Below are 17987 nucleotides of genomic sequence, written 5' to 3'. Positions count from 1 at the left end.
GCTTCTATCATCCAAGTCATTAACATATAATATAATATATAACTGTGGCCGAAGCACTAATTACCTGATGCACTCCACTAACTACAGATTGCCATCTTGTAAGTGTCCCTTTTATCTCAACTCTCTGTCTTCTATTCATCAACCAATTTTTGATTCACATTCATATAATTCTTCCCAAACTAAGGGCTCTTAAGTAGCATATTTTGTGGCATCTTATTAAATAGGTTTGTAAATTCAAATATATTATATTTACTGGTTCTCCTTCATCTATTTTGTTTGTTACATCCCCAATTTATCACAATAAATTTATCAGATATAATTTTCCTTTCACAAAGACATTCTGACTCTTCTTGATTTCTTATGTATTTCTAAAAACTCTGCATGTCATCACTATCGTAGAATATAAAGTTTTCCCAATGGTGGGTGTTATGCTAATTGGCTATAGTTTCTCATTTTTGTCTCCCTTCCTTTTCTATAAAGTTGTTACATGGCAGATTTCCAATCCTCTGGGATCTGTCCTTTTTTGGAAGATTTTTATCTCCATATCTACTTAAAATCGGAGGAAGCAATTGATTTAAAGTCAAGTTAATGTTTCACAAACAAAATTTGTTGATTTATCATATCTTCTGTTTCCAGTTGAGTGGATTCCTGTGACGTAGATCTAAAAATATAAATGTTGGTATTGTGTCCACTGAGAGATTATAATGTTGCTGTGAAATTGCATTATGCTCAGAAATGGAGAATTGGATGTTCCAAGACACTTTGTAACAAATTACTTTCAAATTGCAGACATTGTTGTAATGTAGGTATTACAACAACCAATTTGCACACAGCAAAGACCCATGAATAAATTGGTAAATTATTTTAGTGACGTTAGTTGAAGGATAATTATTGTTCAGGAAACTGTTGTAACACTGTAAGGTCACTGTTCAGATGGTGTTGATAAAGTGGGAGGCTAAATAAGCTCTCAGATATCTATATATATTTTTTATTTTCTCTTATACATTTTCTAAGGACTCTACTCTATGTTACAGCCATTAGAATATACAAAATGACAAATGCTAATTTTAGCATTGCACTAAATAAAAGTTGGGCCACTTATGAATTTTGCTTTTGGGTAGACTACAGATAATTAATTTTCCCATATTCAAAACTTGTTAGAGGACGACCGGCCCATTATATTTCCTTTGGTGTTCAGTTCTGGCCTCAATAGAATGATATAAACCTTTGGAGCAAATATACAGGCCAACAAACTAAAACTGGAAGACAATATTGCAAATATTTCAACAGCTACTATGTACTTTCCGGAATTGATGTAAACCGGGATGAAAGTTATCCAAACTGCACAGAAGATCAGCATGCTGAAGGTGATAAACTTTGCTTCATTGAAGTTATCTGGCAACGTACGTGCTAGGAATGCAAGAACAAAGCACATAACAGAGAGTAAGCCAATGTAGCCCAACATGCAATAAAAGGCTGTGGCTGACCCCACATTACATTCTAATATAATGGTCACACTTTGATATTCAATATTTTTTGCTGGAAATGGGGGTGATAATAACAACCACAGAATACATATCACAACTTGAATTGATGGCAGAAGAACCACAGCAAGACTTCGTTGTAGTGGACTAAACCATTTCATAACATCATTATTTGGATGTGTTGCAGTGAATGCCACTAATACTATGATTGTTTTTCCAAGGATACAAGAGATGCAAAGGGCAAATATGATTGCGAATGCTGTATGTTGTAACATGCAGGACCAGACTGTTGGTTGACCCATGAAGAGAAGGGAGCAGAGGAAGCAGAATACCAATGCAAATAAAAGAAGAAAGCTTAACTCAGAATTGTTAGCTTTGACAATAGGTGTATCCTTATAATAGTAGAAAACAGCCATAACAACCATTGATATGCAAGCACCAAATAAGGACAATGTTGTTAAAATGATCCCCATAGTGTCTCCGAATGACAAAAACTCAATTTCCTTTGGGATGCATTTGTCTCTTTTTAGGTTTGGCCAGTAATCGGACTGACATGCCAAGCAGTCCACGGAATCTGCAGAAGACAACACAGAACATGTTTTTCAGTACATTTCAAGATTGACTAGTTTTTATTTATCTATCTGGATCAAAACAAGATGTAGAAAACATGTTTCCCAATTTGGGGCAATCTACAATGAAGGGTCATAACTTCAGGATAAGGGGTATGCTTTAAACCAGAACTAGGGAGATACTGCTTCTCACAACATGTTGTGAATCTGTTGAATGTACGACCCCAGAATGAGGTAGATACTGGTACATTAAATAAATACAAAGAGGAGAAAGATTTTTTTTATTAGTAATAGGTTGAAGGGTTGTGGAGAGCAGATAGGAAGGTGGATTTTGGGCAGAAATGAGACAAGCCATGGTTGTATCAAATGACAGAGCAGGCTCAAGGGGTGATTTGCCTAGTCTGGCTACTTGGCTTTATGTTCTAAAAAATAAGGTGACACATCCAGTTCAAAGATCCTGATTTCCTGTTATGATTTATAATAATCAGGTGAAACAGCCCCAAAGTTGGGTTAGGTAGAGCAGATCCAGGAAAGGTAACGATAGAAAGAATGCTGAGGCGGACAAAGGGGAAGCAGGATGTTTAGGAAAATTGTTAAAAAGTCAATTCTGGTGGTTTGCGACATCATCCCCGCTATAATGGAAAATGTAAAACTTCTGAGCCCTCATCCCCAGAACTCCTAATTTCCACAGGCTCCCTATGCTTATCCATGTTACCTGATGCCCTTTTACTGAAACACCAAACCCCTCAAGACCCTCATGTGACTTGTACACCAGCCACCCTCATGCCTTTCATGCCCCCATACTAAATTATGACACTTCCTTGTACATTTATCCACTGGGTGGAACCAATGTATTTGATGGTGACATTAGAATGGCAAAACATCTTTAAATAGAACTGATAACCTTCCATTTCTTAAATAAGAAAGGTCTTTACTACAGGCCAACAGAAGTGTAAATCTCCAGACCCTCTAAAGCTGTGGTTTTAGAAATTGCAAACATCTGATGTTATAAACATTAAGCACTTAACAAAGAAATCAAAAATCCAGAGCTAACAATCAGGCAAAGTCTTCTCTCAAGATTAGTTGTTTCAATAATCTAATGGCAATCTGGGCACCTGGCCAAGCCTCAATGTGCACAATCAGCTATGAATTTCTTGTGTTCATACATATTATTGCACATTGCAATTTGGGAATAATGGGGAAAAAAATGTCAAGCAGTGTGTAAAAGGCTAACCAACAGTGCTATCAAGTGTGACTTGCAAAGAATAATTTACTCACTGACCCTCAGTTTGGGCGCTTTGGCTCCTGACCTCATTTAAGTCTTTATCCAAACATGGAAAAAAGAGTTTATTCCAAATGTGAGGTAGCATTCGACTACCTTTAACATCAAAGAGCCCCAGCAAAACTGGAATCAATGGGAATCATTTCACTGGCTTCTGCCATATCCAGGAAGATAAGTGTGGCTAGATTTTAGATTTTTAGGCTTTGGATTTCATTGTCATGTATACTCAATTACAGAAGTACAAAAGGACAGTGAAAAGTGTACAATGTTGACACATATAGCATCATCTTAGGTACCAAGGTATCTAGGTACAAAAAAAGCTTAGGTACAAAGTAGTAAGAGAAATGAGAGTTGAAAAGTTAATCATTATTTCATTAAATAATAGAAAAATAAAGAAATAGTAACAGTTTATATTAAAGCTTTTTCCATATTTTAAACTTGGAAAACAAATGAATAAGCTAAATGAATTAGCTCCAGAACATTTCTACAAGAGTTCCTATGACCTTGGGCCAAAAGTTTTCAGGTACTTCATCAATTATATTCCCTTGATCAGAAGGCCAGATGTGGCAATGCTTGCTAATGATTGTGCAATGTTCAGACCCATTCACAGCTCCTCAAATAAGCAGTATATGTTTCTATGTAGCAAGACCTGGTAAACTTCCAGGTAAGTGACAGGCAATAGTTATACTAGACCAATGCCATAGCTATCTCTAATAAAGAACCATCAACCCTTGAAATTCAAACTGTCAAACTGAGCTGGACCAGTCATAGAAATACTGTGGCTACAATGGCAGGTCATAGGCTAGGAATTCTGTGGTGAGTAACTCATTTCTTGTGCCCTCAATATTTTATCTGCCATCTTAAAAACACAACCATGGAGGATGTTGGAATCATTCCCAACTATCTGAATGAGTGCAGCTCCAAGAACACTCAGGAAACTTGACATCATGCAGGACAAAGCAACCACTTGATTTTCACCCATCAATTTCCCTTCACTACCAATGTACTGTGGTCTGCAGTATGTACCATCTACAAGATGCATTGCAGCAATACATCAAAGCTCCTCCAGTAGCAATTTTTAAACTCATGACCTTTGGTATCCAGAAGGACAGGGCACCAGATGCATGTGCATATCACCACCTGCCACATACCGTATTATTAGAGGTTCAAAATCCTGCAAGTCCCTTCCTATCAGCAATGTGGGTGTCTCTACAGTTGTCTAAGTAGGAAGCTCACCAATACTTCCTTTGGGATAATTAGAACTTGGTATTAAATGCTGGCCTAGCCAGTGATGCCCACGACCATGAGCATTTTTTTTTGAAATGACAAATTTTGGTCATTTGTGCTGTTTTTTCCCAAATCCAATTTCTCACTTACAGGTTTTATAAAAATAAGAATGACAGTCAACATATTGTGATGTTGCCATGCAGCACTCTAAAATCGCAACTAATTGATCTGAATAGCCATCATGAGATAAATTAATCTCTTAATAGCTTGTCCTCAATTTCATAGTTAGCCAGATAGATAAATAAAGATGAGATAAATAGACACAAATGTGTAAATAGATGAATTATATGTAAAAGCAGGGAGATGAAGGCAAATAGATATACATACCAGTTTCATTGCTAATTTCACCTTCAGCACAGGGTATACAATCAAAGCAACAAATTGGCTGTCCAGGTCTGACTCCTTTTCTTGTTCCAGGTAAACAAGTTTCACTGCACTGTGACTTGATGACCTGGATAGGAAAACAGCAATAACTTTCTATTTCATTACTCGTGTGCATTATTCAGGAGGTCATAATTTATGAATTGCATTTGTTTAACTTCCTGAGAAAATAATGAGATTTGATCTAAAACCTGTCATGTGAACAAAATTAAACTGATAATGGATACATTAATACAGAATGCATTGACTGTTGTATTTTTCTGATTAGAACGTAGAACATAGAAAAGTACAGCACAGAACAGGCCCTTTGGCCCACGATGTTGTGCCGAGCATTAATCCTAATGTAAAATAAAATAACTTAACCTACACACTCCTCAACTCTCTGCTATCATGTGCATGTCCAACAGTCGCTTAAATGTCCCTAATGGCGCTGCTTCCACCATCACCGCTGGTGACGCATTCCATGCATTCACAATTCTCTGCATAAAGAACCTTCCTCTGACATCCCCTCTATACCTTCCTTCTAATATCTTAAAACTATGACCCCTCATGCCAATCAATCCTGCCCTAGGGAAAGGTCTCTGGCTATTAACTCTATCCATACCTCTCATTACCTTGTATACCTCAATCAGGTCACCGTTCTTCCTCCTTTTCTCCAAAGAGAAAAGTCTGAGCTTAGTCAACCTCTCTTGATAAGGCAAACCCTCCAGTCCAGGCAGCATCCTGGTATACCTTCTTTTCACCCTCTCCAAAGCCTCTGTATCTTTCCTATAGTAGGGCAATCAGAACTGGACACAATACTCGAAGTGTGGTCTCACCAGGGACTTGGAGAGCTGTAGCAAAGCCTCGCGGCTCTTAAACTCAATCCCCTGTTAATGAAAGCCAAAACACCATATGCTTTCTTAACAACCCTATCCACTTGTGTGGCAACTTGGAGGGATCTATGTGCTTGAACACCAAGATCTCTCTGTTCCTCCACACTGCCAAGAATCCTGTCTTTAACCCTATATTTAGCATTCAAGTTCAACCTTCCAAAATGCATCACTTTGCTTTTTTCCAGGTTGAACCCCATTTGCCATTTCTCAGCCCAGCTCTGCATCCTATCTATGTCGTACTTCAGCCTGCAATAACCACCGATACTATCACTGGCACCTCCAATCTTTGTGTGATCTGCAAATTTCCTAACCCACCCCTCAATCTCATCATCCAAGTCATTTATAAAAACTACAAAGAGCAGAGGTCCAAGAACAGAGCCCTGCAGGATCCCACTCAACACTGACTTCCAGGCAGAATACGTTCCATCTACAACCACTCTCTGCCTTCTGTAAGTCAACCAGTTCTGAATCAAGAAAACCAAATCTTCTTGTATCCCAAACTTACTGACTTTATGAATGAGCCTACCACGAGGAACCTTACCAAATGCCTTGCTGAAGTCCATGTACACCACGTCCACTGCTCGACCTTTGTCGACCTGTCTTGTCACCTCCTCAAATAACTCAATAAGATTAGTTAGGCATGACATGCCACTCACACAGCCATGCTAACTGTCTTTAATCATGCTATGCTTTTCCAAATAGTCATAAATCCTATCTCTCTGAATTCTTACCAAAACCTTGCTGACCACAGACGTAAGACTGACTGGTCTGTAATTGCCAGGAATTCTTAAAAAGAGAAACAACATTCACCTCCTTCCAATCCTCCTGGACGATTCCCGTGAAGAGTGAGGAAGCATAGATCTTCTCCAGTGGCATAGCAACTCCTTTCTCACTTCCCGGAGCAGCCTAGGATAAATCTGGTCTGGCCCTGGGGACTTATCAATCTTAATGTTTGCCAAAATTTCGAGCACATCAACTTTATCAATCTTGATCTGATCAAGCCTGTATCCCCTGCTCCTCAAAGTTCTCATTCACAGTAAGGTGCCTTTCCTTCGTGAAAACCGAAACAAAAAACTCATTTAGGGCTTCTCCTATCTGCTTAGACTCCACACACAAGTTCCCTATGCTATCCCTGATTTGCCCTATCTTCTCCCTGATCATTCTCTTATTTTTCACATATGAGTAAAATACCTTTGGGTTCTCTCTAATCCTTCCTACCAAGCCTTTCTCGTGCCCCTCCTGACTCTCCTCAGTCCATTTCTGAGCTTTTTTCTAGCAAGCCTGTAATCCTCTAAAGCTGTGATAGATCCTTGGCTCCTCCACCTCACATAAGCTGCCTTCTTCCTTTTGACGAGAAGCTCCTCTGTTCTCGTCATCCAAGGTTCCTTAATCTTACCCCTTCTTACCTGTCTCAGAAGAACAGATTTGTGCATCACTTGAAACAACTGCTCCTCAAACAGTCCCCACATGTCTGCTGTGCCCGTTCTGTGGAACAATTGCTCCCAGTCTGTACTTCCCAACTCCTGTCTGATAGAGTCATAATTTCCTTTTCCCCAATTAAATATCTTCCCTCGGTAACTGCTCCTTTCCATCTCCAAAGCGATGGTAACTATGAGGCAGTTGTGGTCACTGTCACCAAAGTGTTCTCCCATCCCAAGATCTGACACCTGTCCTAGTTTGTTGCCAAACACCAAATCCAAAATGGTCTCTCCCCTCGTCGGCCTGTCTACATACTGAGTAAGGAACCCCTCCTGAACATACCTGACAAAAAGGCTCCATCCAAACCATCTGCACTAAGGAGGTTCCAGTCGATATTGGGAAAGTGGAAATCACCCATAACAACAGCCCTGCTACATCTGCATTTTTCCAAAATCTGCAAGCTTTTGAGAACTTCAATCTCTCTACTACTATTAGGGGGTCTGTAGAAAGCCCCCAGTGAAGTGGCTGATCCCTTGCTGTTCCCAACTTCCACCTACACTGACTCAATAGATAAACCTTCCTCAACAATCTTTGTTTCTGTAGCTGTGATGCACTCTCTGATCAACAATGCTACACCCCCTCCTCTTTTTTCACCCTTCCTGTTCTTTTTAAATGTTCTAAACCCTGGAACATCTAGTAACCATTCCTGCCCCTGTAAAACCCATGTCTCCATTATGGCCACAAGTATTTAACATTTAAATAGAATCACAATATCAGAAGTACCAGAAACTGATTAATCAAAATCTCTTTTGATTACTCTATTTGAATGAATCCTTTGTTCAGATTCATCTTATTTCAATTTCTCAAAGTGAGTAGAGTTGGCTGCATTTGTTAATTGAAACGGTGGTTCATGAGTTGGCAGGCTACCTATCATTATCATTCTTAGTTCCATCAAAATAGAGAGACAAGTAAAATGGGCTGTCAACTCACTTCTGCTTGTTTTACAAGATAGGGCATTGTCAAGATCTTACATAATACCACTCTATACATCTTCTAAATCTTTCTCTTTTGCCGTTTTATCTCCTTGAATTTTTGTGTCTTCTTTCTGATAGACACCTCTCAATCTGATAAGAATATACAATCACCTACTCCCACTCTCCATGCCCATCATTGCTTGTTTGTTTCATGATGTTAATCACAATGATGGAAGAGGACGTAGAATTTGCTGAGATGATTTGTATATCTTTGATGATGATTTGGCCACTGAAACTTTCAGCTGCACGAAATAAGATATGAACATTAATTTTTCTTCATTCCTTACCATTTTCTGTCCTCCATTCCAGATTATAGCATCCTCCTGAATCACCAGTTGGTTCTCAGTCTTAGCAGATGCATCGTACTGGCCAACTTTAACGTACTTAATGTTCCCATTTGAGTCCACCTGCCAATTCAAGAGATCATAGGCTGCAAGAGGATCACCATTGGCATTGAATCTCACTTCATCTCCAAACGTAGTTGTAAAGTTAACCTCCTTTAAGTAATGTAGGACCTTTGTGTAGAAATCAGAGAATATGCTTCCTGTTATACTTATAGCCAGTATTTAAAGTCAATATGAAACTCCAGTAAGGCTGCCACTGACTCGTACATCTGAAATAGTCATAGGTCTCATTTACTTATTGACATATGTCCATGGACTAAAGCCCCTCTCCAAAACTTGACCACATGACTTCATCTGCTGCTCCAGTATTGAGTATTGTACTGAGGGAGTGCAGCACTCTTTTTGGTGCCATCTTTTAAATGAGGGAGTAAGCCAAGGAGTCTTCTGCCTTTTCAAATGGAAATAATTGATCATATTGTACAGTTGGATAAGTACAGTGAATTGGCTGGGTACCATGGCAATATTTATTCCTCAATCCATGTCAAAAACAGGTGATCAAATAATTTATTCTATTACACTTTGAGGAAGATTGCTGTGTATGTTGGCTGCCATATTGTCTATATAAATAGCTATGCTTCAATAGCACATTGTTGGCATGAACAGTCTACAGTAAAAATGCAGGTTCTTTTTTTGAAATACAACACTATTCCAAAGGCCAGTCCCATTTTCCATTCTGAAATGCATGAAAGCCAAGTGCTAAAATTATCAATCTGGGTTGAGGGGGAATATCCTCAGACTTTTTAAAATTTGTTTTGGAAACGTTCAAAATTTTCAGATGCATTTTGTTTTTGAATGGAATTTTGCTTCCAATTTATATGCTGCCAGTTACTTGCCTTCATGTTCCACTGATAGTGGTTTCAATCCAAAAGTTAAGTATCATAACAGAAAATCCTAAATTAGAAAATTTTAAATGTTTTAAATGTATCTATTTTATTTAAAGCACCACATTTGAAAATGGATACAAAATACTTATTTCATACTATGAAAAGGAAAATCAAATGTTTCCTGCTAAATTCAGAAAAAAAAAGTGGAAAACTCATGGTATCTGGAGTGGCACAATGGCTCAGTGGTTAGCACTGCTACCTCATGGCACCAGGGATCTGGGTTTGACTCCAGCCTTGAGTGACTGTCTGTGTAGAATTTGCACATTCTCCCTGTGTCTGCGTGGGTCTCTTCTGGGTGCTCCGGTTTCTTTCCACAGTCCAAAGATGTGCAGGCCAGGTGAATTGGCCATTCTAAATTGCCCATAGTGTTAGGTGCATTAATCAGAGGGGAAATGAGTCTGGGTGGATTACTCTTTGGAGGGTCGGTATGGACTTATTGGGCTGAAGGGCCTGTTTCCACACTGTAGAGAATCTACTCTAATCTGGCTTCCATAATAAAGAAATTTTTCCATTTCTGTACCACTTATCATAAGACCAGAACATTTCAAAACTGTAATCAGATTTGTAATGTAAGAAATAAGACACTCAAATTGAGCGCAATGAGCTTTCTCAGATAGTAATCAGAGCCAGTTTTGGAATACTGTGTGCAATTCTGGACGCCTCCTATCAGAAGGATATTGTGAAACTTGAAAGAGTTCAGAAAAGATTTATAAGGATGTTGCCAGGGTTGGAGGATTTGAGTTATAGGGAGAGGCTGAATAGGCTGGAGCTGTTTTCCCTGGAGCATCAGAGGCTGAGGGGTGACATTATAGAGGTTTATAAAATCATGAGGAATATAAATAGGGTAAATAAGCAAAGTCTTTTCCCTGGGGTAGGGGGAGTCTAGAACTAGAGGGCATAGGTTTCAGGTGAGAGGGGAAAATTTAAAAGAGACATAAGAGGCAACATTTTCACATAGAGGGTGGTGTGTGAAAAGAATGAGCTGCCAGAGGAAGCGATGGAGGCTGCTATAATTATAGAATTTAAAAGGCATCTGGAGGCATATATGAATAGGAAGTATTTAGAGTGATATGGGCCAAGTGCTCCCAAATGGGACTAGGTTAGGTTAGGTTATCTGGTTAGCATGGATGTGTTGGACCAAAGGGTCTGTTTCCATGCTGTACATCTCTAGGACTGTATGACTCAATTTGTTTTAGATATCTGTCATAGGTTATACATGTTCCATACTCGAAGAATTAAGAGTGTCACGGGATCTTTCATGTTCACCTGAGAGGTCAGAGATATCTTGGCTTAATGAATCATCAGAAAGACAATATATGTACTTACATTGTTTAGAATCAAGGAAACTTCACTCCCCTTACTGAAAAATACATTTTTTTTGTTCTTATTCATTCAAATAACAGATTGTCAGATTTACTGCAAACTACACGATGGGAGATCAATTTAAAAAAGTGAATGCATGGATTTGACTGAGACCTGGTGTGAAAACAATTTATCTTCACAATTTATATTTGTTTCTATCGCAACAACCTTATTTGAATTGCATTTAGTTGTGATGATCACGATTACATATGCTATTGCCTATTGTGTGGGATTATCTGACAAGTCATTCTCATCAAGTGCGTTGAGCGTAAATTTATTGTCATGTGATTTGAATACTAAATGCTTTAAGATGCATTTTTTATTGATAGACCACTTACCTGCCAAGGTTTAAGGTTTGAAATGTCTGGACATGCTTTATTGAGAAATGGCCCTTGGCCATTTTTGCACAGCATCATGTTATGGGTAGAATGGGCCACAGCATAAACAGCTCTATATGTATTGTAAGAAACTCTCAATTGTGATTCATCAGTGAATATGGTATGGACGTCTTTTAAGTTTTCTTGCCCAGTGCACTCTTGTTTTGAAGGTCCCATCCTTGTTTCTCCTGTGTTGTTGTATGGTGTCCACGTACAATGAAACACAGCTTCCCAAAACTGCTTAATATATACATTGCCTGGGTACTTGGATGGATGGAGCCTGACCAGGAACTGTTTAATACCGGGAATATCAGCCCTACGAATTGCCCAACCCAACGTCCCACCCAAAGTTTCAGAATTGCCTGCTGTAGAGAGCAGTCCTGCAGTGCTCCAGCCTTCACTCGCCAACCATTGCAATCCAGTGACATTCTGCCGCACAAGTTCCTCCATCAAGAAGCTCAGATCTATCTCAGGAGCAAAGGCGAGAATAACTTTGACATTCGACGATTTAATGAGCTTGACTTGGTGCATGATTTTCTCCCTGTCATACACTTTGGGGAGAAAGTCAGAGAAAGCAACACAGACTCCAATTTTTGTGACTTGTTCCACAAAGGTCGAAATTCCCAAGTGTCCATAATCATCATTGGATCCAAACACTGCCAACCAAGTCCAACCAAAATGTTTCACAAGCTGCACAAATGCTGAGACTTGGAAATAATCACTGGGTACAGTTCGGAAAAATGTTGGGAATTGCTTTTTATTGCTCAAACACGTGCACGAGGAAAAGTAACTAACCTGTCAAAATATCAAAAAGAGACATACATTTTAGTACAGTACTTTTGTGGTGATGAGGAAGTCTGTCTTTTAAAATGCCTCTTCAAGAAGTTGAGGGATAGATTTTCAATTTACTGCCACAGCTCAAAATTGCATTAATGATTTGCCAGCTCATCCATGCCAATTTCCACTGGTTTCAGGAGAAAGGAAAATCAAGTGGGTTTCTGTAATGGATGCCTGATGCACAATATCAGTTTTATACACAGGTTGGAAGACAAAATCTCATTATATTATTCCTTGCAGATTAGCTCGCATACACATTCTTAACGTTTGTGAACCTGAAATTTGGCCAAATTTGCAAATCAAGACAATGTTCTCATTTAACAGTCCACTCCTTAATTTATTGAAGACCACAATTAATGCTAAGTAATGAAGATATGACTATTAAAAGAATGCTTTCAGATATTGGCCAGTATGATTGATTACAGTAATTTGTAGACTGTCATCTATGTAAATTGTACAGTTTTAGCAGTTGTTTCAGGAATTAAGAAATGTCTGCTAGTACAAGGACATATACTTTTATTGTTTCAAAATAGAAATGACAAAATCTCAGGTTAGCTACAAAGTAAAGCTTTGACCTAACAATACCTCTATGGCAATTCAAACGAGTCTGATCTGTTTTGTTTCCAGTTGCAGAAAATGAATGAAATTAGCAATTGTTGCCAATTTGGACAGTAGGCTGAAACCATGAACTGGAACTAAGAATTGCATCAAAGCAATTTCACATAAAACTCTTAAGAGGGAAGCCATTCATCCAATTTCTCTGTATGCAGCTTGAATACAGATCAGAGTTTAGATCAGAGTGGTGCTGGAAAAGCACAGCAGGTCAGGCAGTATCCGAGGAGCAGGAAAATTGACGTTTTGGGCAAAAGCCCTTTAACAGGAATATAGGCAGAAAGCCTCCAGGGTGGAGGGATAAAATCAGATCACTCCAGTGCTATTTTATATTGTCCCTGAACCCGTTGCACATGAAGGGCCATACGTATTTCACAAATATTTTCATCTCTTGTTTTTAAGTATTCATTATTGTGCACATACCAAAGGGTAATATTGCGAGAACAATGTAGAATGCAGAATTGATCTAATTAAATCTTTCTGCATTCAATTTCACAGATTTGATGAATGGTTTTCTTTTTTCATGTTCTCTTCCACCACTTGTGAGAATACAGCTCCAAATTAGAAAGAGACCTAAGGGGCAATTTTTTCACGCAGAGGGCGGTACATGTATGGAATGAACTGCCAGAGGATGTGGTGGAGGCTGGTACAATTACAACATTTAAGAGGCATTTGGATGGGTATATGAATAGGAAGGGTTTAGAGGGACATGGGTCGGGTGCTGGCAGGTGGGACTAGATTGGGTTGTGATATCTGGTTGGCATGGACGGTTTGGACCGAAGGATCTGTTTCCATGCTGTACATCTCTATGACTCTCTCTATAATATCTCAGCTTGTGACACTTTGATGCGTTCTTTTGAAATGGTGTATGTGCTGGCTATGAGACTGAATTCCATCCCTCCGAATATCAGATCACACATCCTGCTAACAAGACCCATGCTTCATCTCTGAACAATATTTATTTTTATAATCTCATGCTGGAATGTTAATTGCAAAACCTTTGGCATTGCTCAAGTGCAGCTTGATTAACATAGCTCAAACTAGTGATCAAACTGGATGTTTCTTTGTGAGTATGGCTCAGAGTGACTTATGGATGTGAAAACAGAAGTCCACGCAAACCTTTATCCCTACTTGACATTAAATTTATCTCCTCCTCTGCTCTATTTAACTGTCTTTGTTCCATATTCTTTGAAAGTTTCCGATCAACAAAAAAGTACTTGCCTCAACCTTGAAGTACCATTGCTATCCTTGATCTCCATGCTACTGAGAAAGTTTATAACAGCTTCATGTTAAATATTTTGCAACTTACCATTGGTATTCCAAATATCCCCACTATTCTGGCGATTGCTATGGATTGTGTTGAGCCAGCATCAGCAATAAGTGCATGCACTGAAGAACCTCCATGGCATTTCAAAAGTGTAACATTTTCATCTTGACCATTAAGGATTGTCAGGGCTGCTCTAAGAGCCAACACTGGAGTGGCACAGGAATCGTAAATCTTATACCCCAGAGTGATATTGGGAAGAAGTAATGGGTCATTATTAATTTCTTCAATAGCAAAAATCATCAACTGAGCCCAGCGAAATGCTCTCAGATTAAAACTGTGGGAAACACAAACGTTATGAATCTGAAAAATGCACATAAACAAATGTATTTATGTAGCAGAATCTTTCATGTACTATGTATACCAGCAAGACGTTCTGAGCACATACATTTATACAATCACAATTTCCACTCATAAAAAAAGCACAAGCTATTGGATTGACTACATGTTATCTGGAAAAAAACCATAAATGTTGCAACTTATTATTTTACTGATTCATATGTGAATTTCAGTCTATCTGAAATAAATTTAGAATTAGTTTAGAGAAAAATCAAGTCTACACTCATTGTAAATTATCCCCATTAGTAATAGCATCTTCTTCCAACCAGCCTCTCCCACACTCTTAGAATCTCTGACCCCTGTCTTTTTTGTGAAGCTCTTCCTTTCTCTGTCTTCAGTCAGTTTGGAATATACCATGGCATTTCCTCTCACAGTCCCTTTGAGTTCTCAATAACATATTGAGGAAGACTTCACTCACTCTATACATGTTGGAGTTTCTGGTAGAATTTGGTAGGAAGTCTTTCGAAGCTCTCCTCGGTAATGAATGGGGAAAACTCCACCAATGATGATGTCTCCATCTTGTGAAAGCTCTGGCAAGTTAAACCTTCCTTGAAGTGTGCAACTTTGATTGCCTTTGCCGAACATAGAGGCCAATAAAACAAGCAACAGCAAACACAACAAATACATTGCAGTTATTGCTAGTGGAGTCCGCTGCTGGTATTTGGCATCAGAGCAAGTTTCTCTTCTTATATTGAATTATTATTGACAAATGAGAAAGCATGGAAAAATGTAATTAAAGTTAGAGGAATCCCATGTGAACTTCAAGTTTAGCAACCCCTGCAGCCGAATCTGATTACTGTGTTGCACTGTCTACACTCGGCTCGTTTAATTTTGCTCAAATAACATAGAGTGTTGGAAAACAATTTCAGGGAACTGTTATGATAAGTATTAGTAATAATATAAGATTAGATTACTTCCAGTGTGGAAGCAGGCCCTTCAGCTCAACAAGTCCACACCGGCCCTTTGAAGAGCAACCCACCAACCTACATTTACCCCTTCAAATAACTCATGCATTTGACATAATTTGCGAAGTAGGTTTACGTTTTTTTTTAATGATGTCATTTTCCGTTTTCTTCTTTGATGGTAAGTATTAAAATGAAGAACCAGGAAGCAGAAATTCAATTCACCTTATTGGTTGCTAGACAGAAGAGTATTTTCTAGTAGGAAATAATCTGAATCTTCTGAACCAGTTGCTCCTGAAGGTCTGAATCTTTCCTCCTTAATACATAGCTGAACACAATGGCAACACCATTACAATAGTGATGAATTATTGTGACCACTAAATAGTGGATAGGTTTTACGGTGTCTGGAGATGGGTTACCTACCTCAGAAATGTTCTGAACTGTTCTTGTAGCTACAATATTTATGAGTAGTCCAGTTACGTTTCTGGCCAGTCATCATGATCTTGATGGAAAGAGTGTGTTGGGAGTCAACTCCACCTTTTTCAAGGGTCTAGATTAGATTGGTGCTGGAAAAGCACAGCTGGTCAGGCAGCATCTGTTGTGCAGGAAAATCGACGTTTCGGGCAAAAGCCCTTCATTTGGTTTCCAGCATCTGTAGTCTTCACTTCCACCTTTTTCAAGCCATTTTATTTTTCTTTTTTTTTTGGCATCTTTTATTGCTTTTCAAAATATTCCCAATCATTTGGCTTACCACTAATTTTTGCCACATGGCTATTTTTTCTTTTAATTTAATGTTATTGTTAACTTCCTTGGTTAATCATAGTTTGTTTATCCCTAGCTAGAATCCTTCTTCCACACTGGGATATACTTTTGTTGGGAGGCATGAATGATTTTCTTAAATGTCTGTCAGTGTTCATCAACCCCTTTCCCAGTCCAATCTAGTCAACATTGCACTCATTACTTTGTAATTTCCCTTATTTAATTTTAGCACAGTTGTTTCCAACCTAAATTACTTACTCTCAATCTCAATGTTAAATTCTATCAGTTCATGGTTGCTATTTCCTAGGGGAGATGTTTTACTCTCAGATCTTAAATTATACATTACCAGATGCAAAATAGTTTGATTCCTATTTGGACCCATAACATATTGTTCTAGAAAACTGTCTCAAATACACTCAATGAATTCTTCTTCATGCCTACTTATGCCAATTCAATTTTCCAAACTATGTGGAAATGACTAATGTACTGTCTTTCATACATTTCCTAATTATCTATTGATTTATTTTCTTACTGACAGTATAACTGCTGTTAGGAGACCTACAGACTACTCCTGCTAGTGTCATCTTTTCCTTTTATTTCTTTTATCTGTATGGATTCTGCATCTAACAAATCAAGATTAGTTTTTGTTATCGTATTATTTAATCTTGTACTAACAAAACTACCCATCACCCTTCTTGCCTGTCCTTTCAAACGATCTCAAATGCTTAACTACTTAGCTCCCAGCTACAAATTGTTTTGTCGCAATGTCTCTGCAATGGATATGTGGTTATATCCATTAACAACTATTTGTGCTATTATTCCAGAATGCTTTGTGATTTAAATGAAGTGGCATTAATTTTGATTTTTTAACATTTTTTTCAACATGTGACCATACTGGTCCTTAGTTTTTTTTTTGTTTGCTAGCTCTGTTCCTTCCTGTCCAACTTTGTATAATTTCCTAAATACATGCCTTGCAATGCCACCACATCATGTATGCATCTCCTCTCCAGAACCCTTTTCTCCCCTTTCTATTTATTAAACACCTCTTTGGAACTCTCATTATCTGATTTGTCAGGACACCAGTCCCAGCATGTTTCAAGTAAAGCTTATTCTGTCCTAGTACTGTTGCAAATGCTCTGTGAACAGAAACCCATTCCTCCCACACTAATATTTCTGGACTGCGTTCTGATGAGTGGGTTTACCTCATTATTTTTGCCAATGGCTCAGTTAGCAAACCTAAGATTATTACTTTGGACATTCTCCCTTTTAATTTATTTTCTGACTGTTCAAATTCTTTCAGCAGAACCGCCTTTCTAGCCCTGTCCATGCTGTTGATACCAATGTGGATGATGGAAACTGAGACTCTCCCTTCTCATCCCACGTTCCTCTCCAGCTCTGAAGCGATGTCCTCAATAATGGTGCAAGGGAGGCAACACAATCTTCATGACTTACACTCACAGTTACAGAGAACAGTATCTATGCCCTTAATTATACTGTCACCTGCCACTATTACATTCCTATTTCCTCCCCCAACTTTCCTCTCCCTGCATCACACTACCATTGTCAGTTCACTCATTCTCTCTGCAGTTCCTGCTCTCATCCACAGAGCTTGCAAGAACCTCATAACTGTTGGATGATTGCAGTGGCAGAAGCTCCTTGGAGGCTACTCCATGGGTTGCTACACCTGCCTCACCTGCAGTTAGATTCTCTTGTCCCTGATCATATTTTCTAATCAGAGGAGTGTGAAATATTTTAAGCTGCAATTTGGTATAGTAACGGTGCTCACTCCAGATGGTGTCCAACAGCTTCCAAATACTGCAGCAGCAATACCTCACCAATATTATCAAAACTACTGA

General features: G+C 38.6%; 1 protein-coding gene across 1 annotated transcript; it reads right to left on the bottom strand.

Moving 5' to 3' along the window:
- Positions 1–1147: 1147 nt before the first annotated feature.
- Positions 1148–15064, bottom strand: LOC132821445 (extracellular calcium-sensing receptor-like). The gene is made up of 6 exons (XM_060834032.1): positions 14889–15064; positions 14117–14408; positions 11320–12153; positions 8619–8846; positions 4950–5073; positions 1148–2058 (listed from the first exon to the last, which is right to left on the bottom strand). Exons 1-6 carry the CDS (start codon positions 15053–15055, stop codon positions 1148–1150), a joined length of 2556 nt encoding a protein of 851 aa, XP_060690015.1. The 5' UTR covers positions 15056–15064.
- Between the last annotated feature and the right edge of the window lie 2923 nt (positions 15065–17987).

The sequence above is a fragment of the Hemiscyllium ocellatum genome, chromosome 13, assembly GCF_020745735.1.
Source record: "Hemiscyllium ocellatum isolate sHemOce1 chromosome 13, sHemOce1.pat.X.cur, whole genome shotgun sequence".
Taxonomy (NCBI): Eukaryota; Metazoa; Chordata; class Chondrichthyes; order Orectolobiformes; family Hemiscylliidae; genus Hemiscyllium; species Hemiscyllium ocellatum.
The sequence above is the reverse complement of the archived record's forward strand: the minus strand, read 5'-3'. Positions and strand labels throughout refer to the sequence as shown.